Source organism: Balaenoptera ricei, chromosome 13 (genome assembly GCF_028023285.1).
Source record: "Balaenoptera ricei isolate mBalRic1 chromosome 13, mBalRic1.hap2, whole genome shotgun sequence".
NCBI classification, from domain to species: Eukaryota; Metazoa; Chordata; class Mammalia; order Artiodactyla; family Balaenopteridae; genus Balaenoptera; species Balaenoptera ricei.
In genome coordinates, this window is record NC_082651.1 from 9341749 (window position 1) to 9360243 (window position 18495).

The 18495-nt window shown below is 54.7% G+C and overlaps 1 protein-coding gene across 6 annotated transcripts in view; it reads right to left on the minus strand.

Moving 5' to 3' along the window:
- Window positions 1-18495, minus strand: part of INPP4A (inositol polyphosphate-4-phosphatase type I A) — a 125730-nt gene that overhangs the window by 27185 nt on the left and 80050 nt on the right. For 5 of the 6 annotated variants that reach the window (XM_059943396.1, XM_059943398.1, XM_059943399.1 and 2 more), the window contains 11 exons: window positions 18248-18364; window positions 17894-17973; window positions 15619-15730; window positions 14778-14868; window positions 14177-14324; window positions 11182-11312; window positions 9230-9334; window positions 8619-8727; window positions 4183-4366; window positions 2731-2949; window positions 1689-1932 (listed from right to left, as the gene is read on the minus strand). In XM_059943396.1, the coding sequence (XP_059799379.1) occupies window positions 1689-1932; window positions 2731-2949; window positions 4183-4366; window positions 8619-8727; window positions 9230-9334; window positions 11182-11312; window positions 14177-14324; window positions 14778-14868; window positions 15619-15730; window positions 17894-17973; window positions 18248-18364 (1540 nt within the window). The remainder of the gene's footprint in view (window positions 1-1688; window positions 1933-2730; window positions 2950-4182; window positions 4367-8618; window positions 8728-9229; window positions 9335-11181; window positions 11313-14176; window positions 14325-14777; window positions 14869-15618; window positions 15731-17893; window positions 17974-18247; window positions 18365-18495) is intronic. The other variant, XM_059943400.1, reaches the window with a different exon arrangement.

Here is an 18495-nt window from a genome sequence, read left to right on the forward strand (position 1 = left end):
CACGAGAGAGCCCAGCTCTGGCCCCTGAGGACAAGAGATTGAGTAAAACAAACGGCTCACTGCCTGGTGTTTCCCGATCATGCCGAGGTCTGAACGGCTTCCCGGCTGTGCTCAGATTTTTAAATTAAGGATCACGTGCAGGTAATTTAGAGGCATATGGTTTCATAAGTTTCTTTTGAGCGCTGATCGGCAGAGGCAGACTCTCTCAAACGCTTCCTACTCCCATGAGCACAACAGAGCTCATCCGTACGGCACACACAGGTACAAGTCAAGCCCTAAATATCATAAATAAATGCTCCTTTAAATAACTTTAAAACTGCACTTAAATTTGTCTATATATTTGAACAATACGGGACATGCCTAGAAAAAGAGGACATTTAAGTTATGAATGCAACAGTATATCCAGTTAAATAAACTATCTCCTGCATTTAAAAAAATCCAATCAGCAACTTTTTTTAAATCTGCAGAAAAATGTTTAAATTGCAAGCAAGACAATATTAAAGAAAAATGAGCAATGAACTTTCAGAAATTGTTTTAAAGAAACACAATTTACAGTAAAAAAATGAGAGCACGAACAAAGACAAAACAGTTCCATGAACCAAACACAGGTTTGGGGAACTGAAAGTGGAACCCCTCACAGATGGCAGAGTGGAGGACGCAGACACCGGGGAAACACAGGCTCAAGTGAGAGCGCACCCTGGGGACAGACTGCAGGCAGACTGGAGGCGGAGGGCGTCTGACAAACCAAAGGAGGATTTACCAAGAGGCTCCTACAGGGAGCGAGACCCTGCCTTGAATGAAAGCTGCCCGGTTCAGAAATGACAAGTCCCGCTGCCAGCGGCCCATCCCTGGCCCAGCTGGGCCTTAACCCGCCCAAAGAGGGGCAAGGAGGCAGCGGCAGCAGCTGGATCTCAGCTGCCCGGCGCACAACCCCACCAGCTCTTACGGGGAAAGGCCAGAGCTGCAGGGACCAGGGACCCGCGGGTTCAGAAGGCACGTGGCCCCCAGCTGTAAGGCGACAGCGGGGCAGAGCGTCTGGTCATGCCCCGTGTCTCCGCAGGCAGCAGGCTGCTTCTGAAGCGTGCCGCTTCACGCCAGCGTCCTGCCGTCTACCGAGAGCCCCACCTTGGAGGTGGCGCCGAACAGAGGAACCTGACTGGCGCCCCCTGACGTGGGAGCGCGGCCCACCCTCTGACTGGGTTACGAGCAAGGCCCAGGGCATCAGGCCTCTGCCGGATAAAAGCGCGCCCAGCCAGTGACAACCAGCCTTTCCAGACCAGTCCGCTGGGCCTGCCACCAGCTCTCATCCAGAGAGAGCTGCACGCCTACCTTTTCCTCGATGACTGACACGGTAAGCAATCTCACAAGAAAGGCATCTACCGTTCGGCCTCCTTCGGGTTCCCGGATTGGCTGACAAACCAGAAAAGCCCAGGAGCCCGACCCTCCCAGACGCGGCAGCGTGAGCCGGCAGGGCCCTGAGGTCCGGCCTTCGCCGCGCCTGCAGGCTCACACGCGGGCCCCGCAGCCGTGAAGGCTCGGGGAGCCCCGCCCCCGCTGCCCTGGGGGCCGCGACACCCCCTCTGCTGAGCGGCCTCCCTGCAGTCTGCGTGGCGGGCGTGGAGTTAGAGACACACACGGACACACGGACAGCGCTCGAGGCGGCGGTGGGAAGCGGGGTGCGTACGCACGTGTGGTCGGGTGAGGGCGGCATGCGTCGGGGGGGCGTGGTGAGGGGGGCGTGTCGCAGAGGGGGTCCTCCGGTCGGATCCAGTAGGCCTGGCTGCCCCGGTTACCTTTCCTGCCCGCGCAGCTGCCGGCGCCGGGGAGGCCGTGGTCGCAGCCCTCGCCCCGCAGGCGCTCCCGCTGCAGCAGCTTGTCTGCCCGCTGGATGATGCACTCCAGGCTCTTGTCCACGTTCAGCCAAACCTTCTCCTGGCAGACCCAAGGGGCGCGGGGTCAGCTCTCCCAGCGGGAGACACGGGGCAGGAAGCAGAGCCCGCCCCCCGCACCGACCCCCCCCCCGGGCGCCGTGCCCACTGAGACCCCGCAAGACGCAGAGGGCGAGACAATTCGAATTCCCCGTTAAAGCTGCATCTGCTTTTCCAAAGGCAAGTCAGTGCCCCGTGGGCATCAGTTTTGAAGTTTGTGGGACGTCTGCTAGCCGCTGTCCTGGAGGCCACTGCGGGCAGGAGGGCCACGGGAGCACCCTCGTCCCCTCCTCCCTCCCAGCAGCCCTCGTACAAACGCCGCAGGAGACTGAGGTCTTCTGGACGGAGGCGGAGGCGGTGGATCGCTCCGCATGGGGGAGGGGGGGGTCCCTGCAGAAACCCAGGGAGCACTCAGGACGCCAGGGCAGGCCTGGGGGAGCGCGCTGCTGCCGCCGGTAATCCGGTGCCCCCAGGACGACACCGCCGAAGAACAGTCCCAGCAAATGACAAACACGAGTCCCTGACGTGTCACTCCCTCCAGGGGCAGACCCTGCGCTCAGAGCCCACCCTGCGGAAGCAGCATCGTGACGGGATGTCAGGGCGGCGTCTCCCAAATCCTCACCCAGCTGCCCAGCACCTCAGCTCCCACATCTCCAGAAGGACGTGGCCCCGGAAGGGCTGACGGCCAGCGGAAGCCGAGGAGGCCGGGCCCAGGCTGGGCCCGACCCCCGCGAGGGAGCGAGGCCTCGCATTTCCCGGGCCGGCTCGGCAGCCGGGCGACGGGCGGGGGCGGCAGACTCACCCACTCCTCCTCGTGCCAGTCGACCTGCAGGGAAGACCGGCTGTTCCTGCCCGACCACCGGGCCGTGAGGGTGTCCTGGTCGTTCCTCAGCATCACCTGCTCCTCCTCCGTGGAGGTGGGCGAGGCCTTGGAGGCGATGTAGTCGGGCCGGGCCGCCTTCAGCCCGTGGATGGAGGTGGCCAGCAGCTTGCAGTCGCACACGGTGACCAGCTGCCGGGTCTGCAGGCACACACGCGCACCTGGCCGCTGAGCACCCAGGTGGGGCTGCGGGGCCCGGCCTCTCAGAGCGCCCAGCCCGCCCCCCTCTGCCCTCCTGCACGGTGCCAACACCCCAAGAGCTGCAGCCCTCGGGACGTCCGAGGTTAAAGGCTGCCGCACGACAGGCCCGGCTGAATCTCAGCAAGAATTTCCCACAGAAGCCTGGAGAACGCAAGGAGGACGACAGAGAGGCCAAGAAGCCTCTGACATTCTTGGACCCCGGCCGGCCTCTGAGCCTGACATCGCTGGAGGAGGGGCCCGGGGTGAGCCCAGTGCCAGCCTTCACTGGCTTCCCGGGCTGTCCCTCCATCCCAGGGCACAGGCCTCACTTCAGTTTAACTGCTGAGCTCTTATGTTTCACATCTAATACCTAAAGCCCCGGGCAGCAGGATTCCTGGCATAGCACTTGCGGTTCTGGGGAATTTTGCACGCAACAGCGGGTCTGTGGCTCAGAATTTGACATCTGACAACGTCACCTTTATTTTATTAGTGAATTTAACCCCCGGCTCTCAGTCTTTTTACTGGGCAAACACACGGGAAGGATACAAGACATTCGGACGGGGAAAAGCAGCTCATCCCAGTTAAGCAGGTGTGAGTGGGGAAGTGTGACCAGAATCTGTGCCTGCACGTGTGTGTGCTTATGGGCACGTGTGTGTTTGGCGGAGGCACGTATGTGGAGAGAGACACTGAGTCATGTGAAAAAGCATCATCCGTCAATTTTTAATCAGGATCAGATGACAGTTAATTAGAAGCTGGTTTGTGGACTATATATAAGCCAATGAAATTATACTGTTCTTATCTTATGTATAATTCAGTTTCTTTTTTTGAACTGTGAGTACAACAGAAATGTGGCCCACAATGTGCTGAGTAGGCAGTCACTAAGGAAGCAGAGGAACTGTCCCAGCTTCCACAGGACCCCCGTGCGCTCCCTGGAAAGCCAAGTGCATGAAGCCACAGCTGAGGCTCCTGAGCTCCGGGCTCTGTCGCTGGTCTGCCCCCATCCAGCTCTGTGACCATGGGCCAGTCACCAACCCCCGCCCCAGGCCTTGGTGGGAACAGGGTCTGAAGTCAGACCTTCAAGGTCATCCCAATGTCACCATTTGTGCGGACAGCTCTAGGCACACATGAGGTGTCCAGGGGTTTTCAGAAACCCAAGGGACCCCCACCCCCCTGCAGCAGGGTAGCCTCTCCTACCTTGTCTGCTAAGATGGCGAGTGTTCTTTCGAGGCCAGTGGCAGATCTGTCCTTGGCCGCCCTCGAGAGCCGCTCTGCATAGTAACTCACTTGGGTTTTCAGGGTGTTGATCTGGGCGATGATCTCCTTGGCTCTGACGATGTCCTGTGGTATGTAGATGATGGACTGACAGCTGGATGACGTACTAAAAAGGATGAGAACAGCTTCTGAGGGGTTCTCCCCATTGATGAGGATAGCAGCACCTCCCCGCCCCTGCCCACAACCAGCACGAGGTGAAGCCTCCTGTTACTCAGGGGTGTTTCCCAGACTAGGCTAGTTGCTGATGGCCAAGAGGAAATCTCAGGAGATCCGTTCTGTCTGTACAGCAGAGGCTTGAAATGTTAAAATACAATTAAGTCTTTTATCCATATTTGCATGTATCTGTATTTTTACTGTGTTTCTACCTGTGTGTACAGATGCTGAACCCAGTAGTTACCTGGATGCTCATAATCTTTCACCTAAGAACCTCCTCTGTCAGTTTTTAAGCAGTACCTGAGTGGAGACCTGCTGACACCAGAGTGGTTCACACCACAGTGAAGGGAGACTGCAGTAGGGGGCTGGACTTTGCCAAAAGAAACCTGTCTTATCATTTGGCCAATCAGGACTTCAAACTTTCTGTGCACAGACCCACACCCTCCCTCGTGTGTCTACCCCAGCAAGTCCCCAGAAAACTGGGCTTCCATCCTCTCTCCCCTGCTCCGGGACTCCCCTGCTTAAAAATTAATGTTCCATCAGATGAAGCGGGGCATGGAGAACATGCCGAACTGGAGGCCAATCAACCCAATATTATAAGTTTATTTTTCAGACCACCTGAGGAAGCTGAGGGAAACAGGGAGAAGTATAAGGCACCCATCCTTCATGTAAGGAGGGGCCCTGACTGGTCCCCTCGAAGAGCTACCCTTTGAGTTTAGGGGAAGAGGGAGGACCACACCCTCCACTGCTGCCCCTGGAGGTGAGGGTCACATGGTAGGACTGAGCCCTTTCCCTGCTGGGCTCTTTCCAGGGTAACCCGAAGCTGGGTCACCAAGAAACCGCCCTGCCCATTCCCCTGATGGACTATGGGGTAAACATGCAAAAACAAAAACCGAAGCACCCCAGAAAAAACAACACCCCAAGCCCAGACACCACAGTGAAAAACGATGGAGTTGCCAGAAGCCCATGCAGCAGGCTGCGGCGAAGCCTGCGCAGCACGAGGTGCACACGCTGCTTTCCAATCTGCAATCACTGCCAAATGAATAGCTGCCATTTCAGACAACTGAGTCTCAGGAATACAATCTCGAAACAGGATTTTTAAAATTTATTCTTCCCAGGAGCCAATATTTAGAGAACACACGTAACGTGTGCTGCACGTACACGTACACGTGTGTATGGAGATGGGTGTGTTCACTTCAGCAAATACAAAGCCTCCGACAAGCGGGACAGAAAGCATCACCCCACTCACTGTGTGTGCCCACAGATCCTGTTAGTAACACGGGAAGAACGTGGCGGGAGTGAGAAAGGATACACTTCAAAGAGCTGCTGTTCATGGATGACCGTGAACACACGAGCGTGGGAGCCCAACCACAGGCCTAAGCTGGGGGCAGCTGCAGAGCCTCAGCCACGGGGGAGGGTGTCCTCGGCGTGCAGCGCCCCGGCATCTCCAGCAGCGTCTGCCCAGCCACGGCCCCTGAGCTGCTCCAGCTCCACGATGGCAGCAGTTCTGAGGGCTACAGGTGCCTCACAAGCCCCAGTGTGGAGCCCCTGTTCTGGGCCGGGGCAAGCACCCTGGGCGAGTCTGGGGAGGCCTGGAACGGCAGTGGGGACCCCAGGCAGCAGGCATGGTGGTTTCTGGCTGCCATCTCATTGTTGGTGGAAAAAGTCACTTGGTTGTATTAATTCTTGGTTTGCCCTCCAGGGATAAAACTGGCCCTAGTAATACTGTTTGACAAATCTCCATTAACTATTAAATACCATAAAAATGTAAGCTGGCTTCATTCCTACAAGACGTGAAGGGGAACTGAAAACTGAAAAGCCATAGGTTCTTGTAAAAGAAGCCAGGAAGGGACTCCCAAACGCACCAGTGGGTTGACTTGAAACCCCAGCACCTGGGGACCTGCCCGGCCTGGGCTCCTCATATCCTGGAGGAACAAAACTGGGTCTTCGCTTCGAGTGAGCACAGCAATGAACTGCCACCAGACTGGGAGGGTTTGACACAGCAGACTGGGAAGGGCTATTCATTATCACAGAACATTGCAGTTGGAAGGAGAATTCTGTCTATGAGGCTACAACTAGGAGCCCACGGGGGCACGGAGGGGGAAGCACCTCAGAGGAGGGGACAGTCTTTCTCTGCATGAGAGCAAGACCCAAACACACACTCTCCACAGACAGAAAACTCACCAACACTCCTCAAAACTGCTAAAGAAAAGAACCAAAACAAAATATTAGCAGCTTGTTAGCAAACGGCAAATGCAAAACAAAAATTAAAAAAACAAGTTCTCTTTTGTCAAAATTCTGGAGATCATTTGTCGAGGCCCCGACTACAGGGACGATTAAACTCAGGAGCCCAGCATGCTCACTGGTGAGAGCAACGTCTGCGCATGTGCTCGAGCCCCAGGGAGACGTCCCATGCGGGCGAGTAACACCTGTGCCGAAAGGAGAGTTCCCCTGGTGCAAACCATTCCTGCAGGTGGTTTTATGACATCAGTAGGACATTAAGTAAAAATGTATATAGTATATTAGAAAAATGCTGTAGAAGCATTTAGGGAGTAAGAGGTACTGAAGTTAACATGCCAAATACTTAGGTATCAACACCCCAACCTTCCTGGGACAGGGACAGCCCTCTTGAGCGGCTTTCTCCTCCGGGGCCTCCACGCCAGCCTCAGGTCACACACTCGCACCTCCACGCGGCCACATGCAATGCTGCGACAGACACGCGGCTGGCTGTGCAGAGCGTGGTGGCACAGAAAGCTCGCCTTTGTCCTAATTCCCAGAGGAGCACCGGGTTGGTGAATCCTCGGGGGGATCTGGTGGCCTGGCTTGTCTGCCCTGGGAGGAGCCCTTGGTGGGGACGAATCAAGGTCGAGGAGGCTGCCAGGGGCCTCCCAGAGATGCCGCCCAGCCCTGCGCACAGCCCTGACCCAACTCCCCAGCTGCTCTCCGCCAGTCTGCTCGCCCCTCGGCCCACGACCGCTGCACCTGACCTTTCTTCCCAACCCGTGCAGTCCGAGGTCACCTTGCTCAAGCCCTGACCTGACTCCTGCCCTGGGGCCTGAGGCTCTGGCCGGCACTAAGCCTCCTCCGACTGCCCCGCGGGTCCTCCTGAGGCTGGCGGGCCTTGGCATCACCATCCTCAAAGCGCTCGGCTCTGGCCCCTCGAGCCCACTTTCCGCGCAGACTGCCCCATCACGGCCCCAGCTTGTTCCTTCTCTGCAGCCCCACCTTCTTCTCCCGGCCTCGCCTCCCCGTCTCCTCCAGAACCTCGCTCCATCGGTGTCCTCTGCCGTCTCCCCTCACTTGCCTTCCTCTCTCCTATCAGCCTGAGCACAGGCTCATCTCCGTCACCTTCTGCGAGCCTGAGGCCTTCGCGTTGCTCCTCCACCTCACGGTCCGAGGAGCCCAGGGCATTGGCCACACGCATGGCATCCGCTCCCTACACCCGCGCCCCCTGGTCAAGGTAAGTCTGGCGAGTGACGCTCGGGAAGATAACCCACGCCTCGCAGCGTCCAGCACAACAGCTCGGTTTAGCGCTCTCGCCCGTCCCCTCTGATCCACAGCACACCCTGCACCCTCCGCTCGCTGGTTTCCAGCAGGCTCCAAGCGCTGGTGCTGACTCTGCCCCAGGGCCAGGCCCAGACCCGTCAGCTCTGCGTCACCAGCACGCCTGCGCCCGGGCCGGCCCCTCGGCTCCCGCCCCCAAGGCCCCGCCCCTCACCGCGTGCTCCGCAAGGCCCGCCCCGCCCACCTCCCAATTTCCTGCTCAGCGTGGTTAACTCTGTACAGCCCCGTGAGCCTTTCTGACACTGGGAATGTTGACCGCCAGCATCCTCCAGGAGGGGAAACGACCTCTCCCTGGCTTCATGCTTTGTGACCTTCAACCAACCGACGAGGGCCTGTAAAGGGCAGCCGAGCCCCAGCGTCCACGAGGGCCGCCGCCTGGGGCACCACTCTCCAGGTGCATTTCCATCCGCTGCCATTTTCCAGGGACAGGACCACGGCTCGGGTGCCTCGTCACCCACCCAGCTCAGTCACACACACAGAGCAGCACAGGGCCCGTAAGGCAGCTCCTCCCGCCCCGCAAAAGCAGATCGGATACTGGAGGTTTCTGTGGTCCCGTTTTGACTTTTTTGTTTTTTGGGTTTTTTAACCTAGGAAGCGTCAGACGGCAGTACAAGGACGACAGACCCCTTCCAAGCACTTACTGTTTCTTGGTCTCTTCAAATTTGTGCAGCTTTTTACGGAGACCTCCTGACTTAAAGCCTTGGCAGTGTGCTGCTGGCGCTCCGATGGTGACGATGTCGTAGTTCTGATCTGAATGACAGAAAGCTCTCCTCCATTACTCTGGGCTCAGGCCTGTGGACGAGCCAGCTACAGGGATACGTACACAACTCTGGGATCCCCCGCCAGCCCACTTCCAAGCAGCCTGTGGTTCCCTCAGTCGCACAGCCCGGGCTGCCCGAGGGTCTCTGGAGCCAAGCACCATGATCTCGGCTACGAGGGGCCTGTCTGTCTCAGGGGAGAGTCACACAGGCCAGAGGGCAACTACCCAGCGACACTCAGCTTGCATCCCTCCTTCAGAAGGATGACCTGTGGGCAATTTTCTGCCACAGCAACACAAAGGGAAGCTGGAGGGAGGACAGACAAGAGGAAGGGGTCTGAGCTCTCCACAAAGGCCTTCCGGAGGCCCTTGGGCTGTGCCTCTTTGCCGAGCGCCCAGCAGCAGCACACACAGGGCAGGCTGGGGCAGATGTGGGGCAGATGTGGGGCAGCTCAGGGAGAAAGGAAGTGAGATGTGATCCAGCGAGACGGTTACCTGATCCTCCATCGTCCTGAACTCTCATCCTCTGTATGTGTAAGTTCGTGGGAACAAATTCTAACTTTTTATCTGCTTTCAAACTGCTTGCTTTGAACGAGGGACCTAAGGAACGGAATGTGAGAAAATAAAGATGGTCAGCCTGTATCCGCCATTCATGAACGGTGGGTGGAGAAGGGACAGTTTGAGGGTGCTGCTGTGGGTATGCAGGTGTGTGTCAGCAGTGGCCTCGGAAACTCTGAGCTGCCCACGAGCACACTTCCTTCCCAGACGATGGGGGTGAAACGTTGAGGGAGAGCAGCTCCCGGCCAGGAGACTGGTTCGGGGTCCTAGGTGGTGAAAGGGGCCTGGTGGATCCACCCTCGGAGGCTCAGGAGCGACACCAGGCCTTCCTATCATCAGCTGTCAACCAACAGGTCTGACACAGGGACAGGATTTTGTGCAGCATGATGTCAGCACCACTATAAAAAGCAAGTGGGCCCGTGCCAGGAAGTGCCTGTTCCAACTGCAGAGCCTGCCGGCCGGCATCCAAGATCTAAGAAGCTGGTGTGACGGGAGCAACACTTCTCAATCCTGAAAAGTGATGAGAAGGTCTGCTCATCACCCCAGGTCTATCGAGATGGGCCAACGCTACACAGCGTCAGTTCTGGCCTCCGGAAAGCACGCTAACGTGTCCCCTTGTACATCCTGTGGGGGCTCAGGAGTTCGGACCGTGTTTTCTAACAAGTATTCACAATCTTATTTCTATAATTAGAATACTTAACTAATTAAGTAAAGAACTACTTGCCTAGAGAAAGAGACTATAAATTACACTAACAATCAGGAGAAATAAACGTTCCATCTAGTGAAAAAAGACAAATTTATTTTGCCAGTATGCAAAACGCAGACCAGCCACCGTCTGCTTTGTACTTTGCCAGGGGAGATGGTTCTCTAGCTACTGACGGGGTAGCCCGTGGCCCGGCTGCACTGGCATCCTGGGAGCCTGTTACAAACGCAGAACCCCAGACCTGCTGTCCACGAGACTCTCTGGAGACTCAGCAGCACGCTGACATCTCAGAAGCTCTGCTCTAGAAGAAGCATGGTGGGGGGTTCAGACTTTCCCAGGTAACAAGCATCCAGCACAGGCAGGTCCCTGAGTCCCTTCAGGCAAACGTTGCCATGTGTCTTAGAAGTACACTTGGATCTGTTCTTCAGATTCAAACCAAACCCAGGGCACCATCATCTTGTCATCTCTCCTGTAAACTTGGCTGCTTCTTAGCCAAGTTTAGGGACAGGTTCCTATGTTCTGTCCCCACATTAAGGGCTTATGATTTTCCTTAAAAGCTGAAATTCTATTATAAAGAGGGGAAGGAGGGAAGAATCTGAAGATAGAGAATAAAGTAATAGAAAACCAAAAAAGTCACTCCATTTGGAACCAAAAGGGAATGAGTTAAGCATAGTCTTCTAAACCTACCCTGAAAATGTTTTGAAAATCAAGTGGCATCTTTCAAGAAGAAAAGATGTGTCTATATTTCACGTTCACTTTTGAGTCAAAATGGAGAGCTCCACTCAGACAATTCATATGTAAATATAAGGACCACTAAACAGTTAAACTGGGAAATCTAGAAAACCCTGTCTTGCTTTGTCTCCAGGCAAACGGCCTGCATCCTTTTGGCCATTTCACTGATGCTGGACCAAGATGAAGAAATAAAATGAACCAACAGCCTGTGACTTTGTCTCTCCTGAATTTCATCCTACAGCAGTTGTTTTGGCAGATGATACCATGGAAGGAACTTTCGATGCAATTCACACATTTGTCTTCTCAATTAAGATCTGAAAACTCCATATTTGAGAGAACTCACACCTACATGAGAATCTATTTTTAAAAATCCATTAGAGTGTCTGTCAGTGGGAATATGGGAGTGACCCTGGGTTCCAGATTTCCAGCTGGGAAAATGAGAGCGGGCACCCACCTTTGTACTGATGGAGGTCGGTCAGGTTCTCCTGGTACGTGAGGATGATGGTCTGGTACTGAGTGACGATCTGGCGCCGGAGGCTCTCCCAGCAAGGGGACAGTTCCCCCAGCTCTTCCAGTTCACACACTCTGCAAGCAAGACACACGCATCAGGCCGTGGTGCCGGCTCCCTCCCAGCAGAGGCTCAGGAGCCCTGACCAACCAGGAGGACAGATGGATGTGGACGCGTCATGCCCAGGGAAGAGGGCCAGCAGCAGGGCAGGGCAGCAGACAGCTCCAAGAGCGGCTGTGAAAAAGGCAGACCACTGACCACGTGGAAACTGCACAGACAGGCTTTTCATAGGAACTTAGTCAAATGTTCAGGGAAAACTAAGTGAAGGAGTGAAGAGGGGAGTGCCTCCACCATGGCACCCTGGCGACCTTGCATGTGTCCAGAGGCCACAGGGGCGTGAAGGCTTGAACTGCAGCCTGAGTCTGACCCTCCCGGAGCACAGGAGGATTGGAGCCTGAGGGCAACTGCTACAGGCCCTCCCCACCCCCCCATCCCCCCCACCCGGGGCTGTCACTGCCTCCTGGACTCTGGGAGGCATGGGGCTTTCTGCCCTCACCAGAGCAGAGCTGCAGAGTACAAAGCTGTCCGGCGAGCCGGGCTGCTCAGCAACGGGGGCCCGTGGCTCCTGCTGTGGCCACCTGGCCCCTTAAGTCACACTGTCATCCTATTCGGGTCCGGGACAAGGACGCTGGGAAGCTGGCAACTTTAGCTATCGTTCCCTTTACTATCTGTGTAAGTAATGAACTGTCTAGATCTAAAAGTGCATAGAGAAGAAGACAAGAAAAAAAAGAATTTGTTATATCCACAAAAATGAAAGCTGTTTAAGAACTGAAGTATAAACTTCTTAGCTCAGCAGGAAATAATAGCTACCTAATCAGAATAATGAACACACAAAATGGATTCAAAAAAAAAAAAAAGGATAACCACTTTAGGAAATTTAGGAAACTGGGGGGGAAAGTATAAAAGACCTAAAATCCTCTTCATAGGAAATCAGCAGTTAATCTCTGAAGTTGATTAATTGAGTACTCTATACATAAATTTAGAAATATAGCAGAAAACACTAAAACGGCTAAAAGTGGTTGTTTCTTGGGAAGGAGATCAGAAAGTTGAGCATCCCAAGACTTATGTTTTTTGTTAAAAGCCTTTTTGCGCTCTTTGGCTTTTTATACTATGCACGTTTTCCTCTGAGGGGGGAAAAAAGCTAATTTTATAGAAGTGTTTTAGGAATCTACTAAATTTTCTAAAGTTAAAAAAAATTAGAAAGCTGTGCCATTTTATTATTATTAAATCAACAAGATTAATGTAAAAGAACCCTCGGTGCAGGCAAGGCTGGGTGGGACCGATGTCCCCGTGGGTTGCTGGCTGAGTGGCCCCGCCGGCCTTGGGTCTGCACCCGAGCCTGTCTGCCTCAGCCGCTGCGGGCCCTTCTCTCTCCGTGTCTCTGCCCGTGTGTCACGTGGCTCCTCCTTGTGCTTCGGGTGTCAGCTTAGTGTCACCGTCTCTCAGAGGCCTGCCCCGACCACCCTCCTCCTTCTTGCGGCCCCTTTTAGGTTCCGCACACCAGTGACCCGTCTGGGCCCCGTGTGGCCCAAGTTCTGTTACTGACTGTCTCCCACGGTCCATCTCGCTCATCAAGACCCCCGCCTCCCCACCACAGTGAGTAGAGCACTGGCCCCGTGGCCGGTGTGAGAAACAACAAAACCCTCCAAACCAACACAATGAATGAATGAATTCTTCCAAGTTATAGTGCACCAAACAGTGGGAAATTAGGCATAACTAAAAATTTAGTGAAACTGAAGATATATAGAAAAGTAGATGGTAGCTATGTAAATATATTACAAATACGGAAAAGCTGAAAGGAAGTTTCAAAAAATTAACTCTATAAAATATACACAGGGCTTCCCTGGTGGCACAGTGGTTAAGAATCCGCCTGCCAACGCAGGGGACACGGGTTCGAGACCTGGTCCGGGAAGATCCCGCATGCCACGGAGCAACTAGGCCCGTGCGCCACAACTACTGAGCCCGTGAGCCACAACTACTGAGCCTGCGCTCTAGAGCCCACGAGCCACAACTACGGAGCCCACGTGCCACAACTACTGAAGCCCGCATGCCTAGAGCCCGTGCTCCGCAACAAGAGAAGCCACTGCAATGAGAAGCCCGTGCGCCACAACGAAGAGAAGCCCCCTGCTCGCCACAACTAGAGAAAGCCCACGCGCAGCAACGAAGACCCAACAAGGCCAAAAATAAATAAATAAAATAAATTTATATAAAAAATAAATAAAATATACACATATGGGGGATAAAGCAGCTCATTGCATTATTCTTGCCATTTTTCTCTAAGTTCAAATTTTTTTTCAAGATAAAAAAATTAAAACAAAAGAGCTGTATTAAAACAGTAGGATCTGGCTGCACTGTTTTCCTTCATGCAGCTGCTGTGTTGCATCTATGATTAACAGTGCTCGAAGGCAAGGAGCAGAGATGACTCTTAGGCAGACAGGAGACATACTCTGCAGTGCCCGGACCTCCTCTCAGGCTGCTCCCCGCCTCAGGACCAGTGAAGCAGGCCCTGGGCTGAGAGACACAGAGGATCAGTGTCCTGATGGGTCATCCTTAGCCCTCTGGAGCCCGGACCGTAGAAAACCGTGACCCAGGCAGCCACAACCAGAGAGGGACCAGCTAGTCTAACTTTCTCAAGGCCGGAGGGGAGGGGCGGGGAGGGAAGCCCGTGCTCAGCAGGGGCACAGCTGGCGTGTCGGGCACGCTGTCTCGTGACGTCCTCGCACAGAAACCCCGGGACACAGGTGAGCAAACTGAGCCCAGGCCGCGGAGCAGGCAGGCGGTGGACGCTGGGCGTGCGGCCAGGCCCATCTGATGCCAGTGCCCCACCCACCCCGCCCACGAGCCTTCCAGATGGGACGGGGCGCGTGACAGAGGGCCTCACCTGGCCGCGTCCTCCTCCAGCAGGAGCTTCACGAACTGCCGGGGCACGTGCAGGGACAGCACGCTCTCCGCCATCTGCTCCAGGATCCGCAGGTGGTTGCCCTCGGTGGTCGGGAACCGGTACATGCGGCAGATGGCACCGCCGAACACTGAGGCGGGAGGGGGACAGGCTGCGGTGAGCAGGCGCAGGCGGCCGCGGGGCCCTCCCCCCTGGCCCCCGGGTCTTCTTCCTGTTCATCTCCAGGGAGTTAAAACACTTACACCCACACCCACGGAGTGACCGAGCCCGAACGCCCCTGCCCCGTGACATGCGGTCTCATCATCCCAGACCGTGTCACCGGCTCTAAGGTGCTAGGACTGGGGCGGGGAGGCTGCCGGTCACTGAGCCCGACGCCATCGAGACAGAGCGAAAGGAAGGAGGAGCCCCCTCCCCAGAGGGTCACGAGGTCCCGACATGCTGCCACAAAGGACGGCACGCTGCTGTGCAGACAGGTGACAATCGGCGTGCACAGCCGTGACAATCAGAGCGGGTGGGGAAGCAGACCACGAACCCACGTGGACACTCACGAGTGGCAAGAGTACCAACAGAGGAAGCTGTTTACCCGATTTCAGTAAAGTGTCTTTTCGCAACGAAGCGTATTTGGATCGGATTCCCAAGGCCTCGGTCAAGCTCTCGTCAACAGGCAGAACCATCTAAAAACACGTACAGAAAAGCATGAGAAAACTGTGACTCAGACTCCAGAGCACATCATGTCATAAAAGAACCCTTGAAACTAACATCCACCATCAACTCTATGAGAAACGCACGGCCACAGACAAGTGAAGCCCCGCCCAGGACACTGAACATACTTCGCCCACACAATCTTCTAGAAACGCACAACTTTCCACCAAGTCACTTCCCCTTGTCTTTGAGTGTTTTGATGTGTAGGATGAAAGGGCAGTGGTAGATGAGGCCCAGGAGTATTTCCACAGCTGATGTTTCAGGTTTATTTGGGGTAAAATGAGAGATCTCTGTATTTTACAATGACTACTTACCAGCGTTTGGGCTCTGAAATTAGAACTGTTGTTTGAGAGTGTCTGGGTGAGCGGCTGTGCATCACAGAGGGTGACACGGGGGGCGGGGTGGGGGGGGCACAGATGTGAGACGGGGCCCAGGCGGCTGCGAGGCATAGGAGCGTCTGGGAGAGGAAGACCGTAACCAGCCCTCAGGGATGACCTGGGTCTCACTCCACACCCACGAGCCGCCTCGCCCCTCCTGACTGACTGCAGCTTGCACTCTGGAGAGGGGCCGGCGTGGCCCGGGGCAGGGGCAGGCGCCCGCTTCTCTCTACTTGGAGAAGCGCCTGTGGCGGAGCCCAGCCTCCCCCTCCCCACAGCTCACGGGCAAAGTGTGTCGGGACAGTCCTCAACTCCTCACGGAGAGGAGCAAAGCGGTGTGCTCACCCGCCCGTTGACGGTGTCCAGAGACCGGGTCACGGGGGGCCGCTGGTCTGACTTCTCCTCCATCTGCCAGCCCATCACGGTGATGTTGCCCACTCGGTCGCTCTCCGCAGACCTGCAACCAGCAACGCGCTTCGGTAAACGGCGCCGTGACTGCGCTTCGTTTTCTGCTTCAACACAAAGCTCAGCCTCCTGGATGGTCAAGGGGTCCTGGGGGTGCCAGGATGGGGCCAGCTGGTCGGTCAGGCAGCAGTTACCGTGTGCACAGGCTCCGGGGGAGGCAGGTGAGGAGACGGGGGCACAGAAGAGGGCTGTGTCTGAGAGGCGACGAGGCCCCAGAGATGGGTGGCGTGCCTGGTGAAGCGGGGGTCGGGGTAGCCAATGCCCGCTCGGGAGGCTGGTGCCCATCAGCCCTGGGCTGACCCCGCCCCGGAGAGTGATGCGGACACACCTTGGAATCGGGACTGGAGAGCATCTTCTTCTGGCACTAGACCCCTTTTCTGCTCATTCCCACCCCACCCTCAAGCTCTGATTAGCCTCAAGGCCTAGGCCGGGACCCCAGGTAAGCTGAGGTCACCCAGGATTTCCCAAAGCCTCTGAATCCTTCATGGTAAAGCTGGCACCACTCTAGCCCTGGTCTGCTTTACTGCTAAGACCCCTCAGGGTAGCTGCTGGCTGCCTGGGCCCACCTGATTCATCCAGGGAAGCCCCAGTGAATCCCTGATTCATTCAGAGATACCCTGAAGCCTCTGGCTTTGTTATCTAAGCTGTGGGGCTTAGCCAGGTTCTAAATTTTTATGTGGTCACATGCATCCACTGACCATTTCCTCTGTGACTCACTCTCACGGTTCTTGTGCCTGGAAAAGTCCCTCCCCAGGCTCTCTGTTTGACGGTCATCTCTAGCTCCTTTTAAAAAGGATGATGGGGCTTCCCTGGTGGCGCAGTGGTTAAGAATCCGCCTGCCAATGCAGGGGACACGGGTTCAAGCCCTGGTCCGGGAAGATCCCACATGCCGTGGAGCAACTAAGCCTGTGCGCTACAACTACTGAGCCTGCACTCTAGAGCCTGTAAGCCACAACTACTGAGCCCATGTGCCTAGAGCCCGTGCTCCTCAACAAGAGAAGCCACCGCAATGAGAAGCCCGCTCGCCGCAACCAAAGGAAAGCCCACGCGCAGCGACAAAGACCCAATGCAGCCAAAAAATAAAAAATAAAAAGTGCAGGCTCTGGAATCAGACTGCCTGGATTTGTATGTGGGCTCTGATAGTTCTTAGCTGGATAACACGGAACAAGTTAATTAACCTCTCTGGACCTCAGGTTCCTCATCCCTAACATTACCTAGTATCTCCTCCTAGGGTTGTAGTATTAGGTGAGGTCCTACAGGAGAGCACACAGTAAGAGCTTAATAAATGACTATAAAATGTACATGTATAAAAATTTTAAATAATAATAAATAAATAAATAAATAAATAAAAAGGATGATGCCCACATCTGACATTGAACCCTAATCCAACTAGAATCAGCTCTGGCGTATGATGCACCTGGGTGTTTTTCTCTAACGGCCCCTCCCCCAGGCGACCCTGCTTTTTCTCCCTAAGACCCCTTCCTCATCCTGAGTCAAGCTCTCCTCACACACAGCAGGGTGAGCCCTGCCCAACGCCTTCAACTCCGTCATCTCCGTATCTTCAAAGTGTCGCACTACTAGCAGGGAATTCATCTTCTGTGTCAAAATCTTCTTTGCTATTTGGGACTATTTCCCCAATTTTTACATTATTTTGAAAAAAAAAAAAGAACACTATGTCAGGGTGGGAATTGCCCCTAAAATGAATCTGGGAAGGACTGACACCTTGACCCCAACATAGTGGGGTCCCCCCCGCCCCCCTCCCCACATTCCTTCCTTCCACACATTTTTACTGAGCAGCAGGCACTGTTCTAGGTCTTGGGATACAAGCAAAACCATGGAACATCCCTGCCCTCTGGGAGATCACATCCTATTAGGGAGGGGACAGATAACAGGAAAATATATTTGGCATTATTAGATGTATACCTAGGTTTTCCTTTGGGTCTGCATACCTCCTATGAACACTGCACATTTCCATTCTGTGAGAGGCCCTCTGACAGGCTTTTCTTCTCTCTCCTCAATGACAACCAAGTCCCCCCCCAGAGACTGGCCTCTGGGGACACGGTGCTCTCTCAGTACAGGAAGTAGGGCCTTTCCCCATCTGTCCCTGGACCTCATAATTCCAGATCCTTGCAAAGGGACAAAATTAAATACCAACCTTAGTGTTAAATACAACCTATGATGCCTGTCCTGGAGCAGATCTTTGACGACAAATGTTCCAGAGCCCAGCAAGTACATCTGAGGAAGAGGAGGAGACAGCATTAGTGCACCTGCTTTGCCTCTGCTCCAACTGCCAGGCCCTGGGGAGTCCAGCTGGCTGGTTCTCTCCACACATCTGACCTCATCTCAGGAGCCCAATGGGGAGGCTCATAAAGACGTTCCCAAAGACAAATACATTTGGACATTAATTTGTGAGCCAGAAGTGAAGTCAATCTTGTGTTCACCTCTCAAACGATTACATAACTTTAAAAAAAGGGAAGAATAGCCCATGAACCACAACATGGTACTTAACTGTTCCCTGAGATCTATCCTTGACATCATACACGGAGAGCTTGATCTGTGTCATCTGATTGATAAGAGAGTCTTGAAAGAAGGCAATACTGCTTAGAAATATAGGATCGTTGGTTCCCTAGAATAGAAAAAAAAAAGAATCAGAATACAGAGTTGGATTTTTTGAACTGGTTGCTTCTGAAATACATCAACATTCTCAGAAGGAGAAACTAACATTCTTACCAACTTGGATCAACACAAATGCGAATG